The 6,000-nt window shown below is 55.5% G+C and overlaps 1 protein-coding gene across 1 annotated transcript; it reads left to right on the top strand.

The window, feature by feature from the left end:
* The first annotated feature begins 246 nt into the window (after positions 1-246).
* On the top strand, positions 247-5,966 carry SOD3 (superoxide dismutase 3). Its single transcript, XM_027103235.1, has 2 exons — positions 247-376; positions 4,250-5,966. Exon 2 carries the CDS (start codon positions 4,266-4,268, stop codon positions 4,998-5,000), a length of 735 nt encoding a protein of 244 aa, XP_026959036.1. The 5' UTR covers positions 247-376; positions 4,250-4,265; the 3' UTR covers positions 5,001-5,966.
* Positions 5,967-6,000: the final 34 nt, after the last annotated feature.

Here is a 6,000-nt window from a genome sequence, read left to right as displayed (position 1 = left end):
CCATTGTACACGTCTCCAAACAGGCTATTTTCGGTCTACTTTTTATTCCGCTGCTACACCCTGAAGGTCACTTGCTATGTCTGCACAAACCAGTGAAGTCACGAAAAGGAATACTTGGCTAGGGAACGCGGGGCTGGGGGGAGGTGACAGCGCTGGAGGAGGTGAGGCAATTCCACAACAAGGACTGCCTAGCCGCCTTCCCTCCCTAACCGGCCCAATGACTTTCTTTCCTCGCGGTGACCACTCCCCCCGAGGCTGCCCTGCGCGGCCACAAACAGCCCAGGAGCCCGCTGGAGTTCCTGCGACCGGCTGGCGGCTGGCGGGGTACTGCTCCCCAGGTCTCAGGAGGGAAAGCTCTCTTGGAAGCGCTGGAAAGGTAAGTGCGAAGTCGAGGTTCATTTCGTTCTTCTCGGAGTGTGCTTACTGAGTTTGAAACTGGGGCGGGGCATCCAGCCTCTCCCAGGAGAAGGATACGATCATTTTCGTGGGAGAGAAACACGCTTCTTCTTCTTTTTATTTTTTAACATCTTTATTGGAGTATAATTGCTTTACAATGGTGTGTTAATTTCTGCTTTGTAACAAAGTGAATCAGTTATACCTATACATATGTTCCCATATCTCCTCCCTCTTGCGTCTCCCTCCCACTCTCCCTATCCCACCCCTCCAGGTGGTCACAAAGCACCGAGCTGATCTCCCTGTGGTAGGTGGCTGCTTCCCACTGGCTATCTAAACACGCTTCTTGACAGAGCCCAGCTGCTGTAAAGCAGAGGAGTGGGGAGGCGGGGAGAGGGGTGAGGAAGGCAACCGGGGAGGAGAAACTGACTGTTCTCGGATCTGCTAATGCCAGGCCAAGAGGACCTCAGCGTCCTCCGGGTTAGAGAAAAAAGAAATCTGGAGTGAGGAAGGCGGATGTTTCTGGATGTTGCCTGCATGGGTGGTGAGGAAAAGCCACCTGCTTAGGGGAGGCACAAAGGGAGGGCCTGGCTGCCTCAGGCGCACAGCTGGGACCCCTTCTCAGAGGGCGCCCAGGCATTAGAACACACCGCAGCCTTCGCGGGGGCCGCAGTCTTCCCAGACCCAGACCCAGGAAGGAGGCACCGGCCCGGAGGCTTGCTTTGTCCCCTGTCTCTGATAACTATGTTCTCCCTTCTGGACCAAGTGGGCCCTCCAAAAACCACTCGGTCGTCCACAGCTCAAACTGAGTGAGAGACTGAGCCAGAGGGTGAGCCTTATGCAGGTGGGCCTTGAGGGCTAGAGTGAAAAGCTTAATAAGACCCAAGGAGTCAGGGATTACCTGGGATTTAAGAAGAATTCTCTTTTTAAGAGAAAAACATCTCCTTCAAGTGTTCATTATGACCCAAGCATTCTTGGAAAAGAAAGCTTTGTGGACACACCCAAAACAATCTGTCTTTGCTGTATGTTTTTAAGGAAGTACCTTCCGATCGGCAGAGCCCCCCTGAGGGCCACGACCGGTTCAGAAGGAGAGGGGTGGTGGGTGATGACGGAGACCTTGAAGCCAAGGTCTGGCCTCAGGGAGGCTCCTCCACTCCCACCCCCACTCCCTGGGGCTTCAGCGTAGTAACCAGGCCACATCAGAGGGGGTTCCCTTGATGTCACTTTCTGGACTTCTCCTCCTACTTGTCCCTCCTTCTTGGTGCCTTTCCTGGCCACCACCTCCTCCTCCCAGGGCTGCAATAGCATCTTTCAGCTGATGGTCCCGAAATCCCTATCTGCAGTTTCTCTCTGATAGCTAAGAGCTGCCATTTACTGGGAATTTCTATGTAGCAGGCTCTGGGCTAAGTGCCTTGATGAGAGCTGTTCAGCGTGGTGCCTAAACCTTGGGCTTGGAGCAGACCACACCTTTCAAATCCTGCCTCAGCTATTATTGTATGTGTAACCACAGGCAGGACACCTGCCTTTCTGTGCCTCAGTTTCCTGCACTTTAGAATGGGCATAACAGTGCACCCACCCCACAGGGTTTTTGTGAGGCTTAAATGAATTAACACATGCCAAGTGCTTTTAACAGTGCCTTCAAGTGTGTTCAGTAAATGCTGGCAATTCTAATGGTGTCTTTTAAACCTCACAGCAAGACTCCAAGGTAAGTATTATTATCTCTATTTGCGGATAAGAAAACTGAGGCTCAGAGAGGAGGGGGAGCCCAACTAGAGTTTGCAGTCCAGCATTTTCTCTGCTACTCTGTAACCAAAATAACACTTATGCTAACTCTTAAAGAGTAAGTGAAGTGGCAGAGTCAGGCTTCAGGTCCAGTGAGTTCCGGAATCCATTCTTTTAATCACCACACTAGACTGCATTCCTGTAATGGTTACGGAAAGAATAAACACTCAACCCCAGAATTTAATTTTAAAATGGCACCTGCTTGGGGGTCGGAGAAGGTCTTTGAAAGTGCAGTTGACCCTCAGACCAGCTCTTTGGAGGCAGCATTGATCCCTGTGGGCAGACGGAAACATGTGAAAATAGCCTGGCATCTCATATCTCGTTTACACCTCCTGGTGGCCCTTGGTGGTCTTACCAGCCTTGTTTTACAGCTAAGAGAGAGTCAGTAACTTCCCCCATGATATTGCGGTTATGCAATATGGTGTATGTGTCTCACCATAACATTCCTGGTTGGGTCCCCGAACCTCTGATGGAGCTTTAAACAAAACAAAGCAACTCACGCCCACTGAATCAGAATCCCTTAGGGTGGTGCCTGGGCGTCTGAACTTTAAGAACCAGAATCTGACGTGCAGCCGACACTGAGAACCCCTCCCCGTTACACTGCCTCTTACAAAGGCCAGAAGCCCCATTTACAACCATCTGCTGAACATCCCACCTGGGATCTCGCATCTCAGCAGGCTCGGGTTGAACTTGCCCTCTCTCCCTTCTTCTCGGGGCCTGGTACCACCATCCATCACCCAGTCTCCCCTGCTGGGAACTCAGTCATCCTCAACTCCTCTTCCCCACTGCCAGTGGTACCCAAAATGTCTCCTGTATCCATGCTGCCTCCACCTTGGTAATAGCCTTCACCACTTCTGGTCTGGATTGCTGCTGCTGCCTCCTAACTCATCACCCTCTGACTACCTCTATTTCTCCGCTGTGTCTCCATTTCTTCTTGTCCTTCTCCCCTGTCCTCTCTATTCCCCAAATCCAGCCCACATCCTTTCTCCTGCCAGACTTAAGGAACTAAAAACTATCTCAACACTCACTTTTCTGCTTAAAAACTTCCACCAGCACTAGCCTCCTGGCTAATAACCACACACCTTAGTACAGAAAAGCCAGCCCTTCCATCCCTGGCTCAGCGTTCCCTCTTCAGCCTCGACTCCTCTCTGGTGGCACAGGCCATGTTCCAGCCACACTGAATTACCCCATCCCCAAAACGAACTGTGTCCCTTCACAGCCTGTGAACACATCATGTTGTGCCTCCTGCCTGAAATGGACTTCTGACCTGGCTTGGCTGAAAAACTCCTCCTTGTCTTGTGAGACCCTTAAAAGTCACCTCCTCTGGGAAGCCCTCCTGGAGTCTCCCAGGGAGATGGGCACTCCTTACTCTGTCCTTCCCCAGAACAAGGCTCCATCTTCAGTTACAGGATGGCATTGGAATGATCTGATGACACATCTGTCTGTCAGTGAACTCCTCATTCAACCTTCACATATTAAACATGTCCTACTGCCAAGTGCAGGCCCAGATGCTACGGACACTGATGAATAAAACTGAGTTTCTAGCTTAGTCTACTGAGCATGGCAGAGAAGAAGGGATAGGGCACTTCAGAGAGAAGGCACCGCAAGTGCAAGGAGCGCGGCAGCGAGCCTTACGCTGCCTGTGTAAGAGAGGATGCAGAAAGAGAGCAGCAGAAGATGAGGGGCAGAGATAAGGAGAGGGAGGACATCTGAAAGGGCCATGAGAGCCTCGCTCGTGTATCCTGAGACAACCTCCCACCCCGGGCCAATTGTCCTGGACTCCCCACGCAATGGAGATGGGACTTGGGAGGACCGTGATCAGATCTGTGGCTCAGAAAGACCCTCCTGAGTTTCTTGAGATTATGTCCCATCCATCTTTACAACCACAGCACCTAACACAGTTCCTGGAACGCAGCAGGCCCTGAAGAGACAGGGGCCGAAAGAACAAAAAGCACGCTAGGCAAGGAAGCCCCTTGGCAGGCAGCGTTTGGATTCAAGGGCACCGGGTCCCTGGGATTCCAGGTTTCCAGTGACTAAATCTCGCTCTGCCCCCACCCCCTGGGGGTGCCCGCAGGTGCCCGACTCCGGCCATGCTGGCGCTGCTCTGTGCCTACCTGCTCCTGACATCCCGCGCCTCGGAAGTCTCCGCTGACCCGGACATGGAGCAGCCCGACTCCCTCATTCAGGAGCAGATCCACGACATGCACGCCAAAGTGACGGAGATCTGGCGGCAGCTGACGCAGTGGTGGGCGGCGGGCGGAAGCCAGGACGCCGCGCTCCACGCCACCTGCCCGGTGCTGCCGTCGGCCACGCTGGACGCGGCGCAGCCCCGGGTGAGCGGCTTCGTGCTCTTCCGGCAGCTGTGGCCCGGCGCCTTGCTCGAGGCCTTCTTCCACCTGGAGGGGTTCCCGGCCGAGCCCAACGGCACCAGCCGCGCCATCCACGTGCACCAGTTCGGGGACCTGAGCCAGGGCTGCGACTCCACCGGCGCGCACTACAACCCGCAGGGCGTGCCGCACCCGCAGCACCCGGGCGACTTCGGCAACTTCGTGGTGCGCGACGGCCAAATCTGGAAGTACCGCTCCGGCCTGGCCGCCTCGCTCTTCGGCCCGCACTCGATCGCGGGCCGCGCCGTAGTGATCCACGAGGGCGAGGATGACCTGGGCCGCGGTGGCAACCAGGCCAGCCTGGAGAACGGCAACGCGGGCCGCCGGCTCGCCTGCTGCGTGGTGGGCCTGTGCGGGCCGGGGCCCTGGGCGCGCCAGGCACAGGAGCACGCGGAGCGCAAGAAGCGGCGGCGAGAGAGCGAGTGCAAGGCCAGCTGAGCACCCCACCCGGACGCCCCGAGAGCTCCCTCCACGCCCCAGACCCATTCCATGTGCCCTGGGAGCCCCTCCACGCCCTGACACCCCTACAAGTGCCTGAGATCCCCTCCGAGTACCCCAAGACCCCTCTACGCCTGACACCTATCCAAACTCCTGAGATTCCCTCCATGTGGCCCAGGGCCCCCCCTACTTGGATCTGTCTGTTCTGTGACACCTCTTCCAAGCACGCTGAGACCCCTTCTACACCCTGACACCCCTCCAAGTGCCCCAGGATCTCCTCGACACCCTGACTCTCCTCCAAGTGCCCAAGATGCCCTCCATGTGACCCAGGACCCCTTCTACACATCCCAGGATCCCTCCATGCCTGACAGCACTCCAAGAACCCTGGGACACCTCTACACCCTGACACCTCTCCAAGTGCCCAAGATCCCCTCCGTGTGACCCAAGTCCCCACCTTCTCATCTTGATTTTTCTCCTTTTGCTCCCAGAGACACTCCCTACTCTGAGGTACCACTTTTGCCATGGCTAGGATCTCCCCGAAAATCCCCTCCACCCTGAGGTCTCAAACCATGTATACTGAGACACCCCCTTTCATCCAGAGGGCACCCTGAGCTCTGAGGACCCCCAGAGATACTAAAATATCCTCATTTACTCTGAGGGTCTTCCAGACTCCCCCCCTTCCACCCTGGCAACCCTGCCCTCACCCTGTGAGCCCTGAGATCCCTCAATGCCCTAAGAACCTACCTACCCCCACCCCCTTTAGGTTCCTCCTAGGCAGTCTGAGACCCCTCCTGAGGTTGCCTCTCCCCCTCCCGCTCCCCAGCATGTGCAGTGCAGCCTGGCGCCCCTGCCCGGTGTCTCCAGCTATTCCCCCAACCCCACACCCCAGAGAGCTGCTCCTTTGTGGGCTGTTTGGCAGTCTTCGTGTTGCACATTAAAAACTTAGCAATTCAGTACTGCATGGGGGCCTTGGTTACTGTTTTGGTTTATTTGAGGCTTC

Source organism: Aethalodelphis obliquidens, unplaced genomic scaffold (genome assembly GCF_003676395.1).
Source record: "Aethalodelphis obliquidens isolate GAN/ISIS:26980383/991018 unplaced genomic scaffold, ASM367639v1 scaffold6, whole genome shotgun sequence".
NCBI lineage: Eukaryota > Metazoa > Chordata > Mammalia > Artiodactyla > Delphinidae > Aethalodelphis > Aethalodelphis obliquidens.
This window is presented reverse-complemented; position numbering and strand designations above follow the sequence as displayed.

Excerpts from the sequence above, each read along its gene's own strand:
- SOD3 (XM_027103235.1), top strand. The coding sequence starts at position 4,266 with ATGCTGGCGCTGCTCTGTGCCTACCTGCTCCTGACATCCCGCGCCTCG.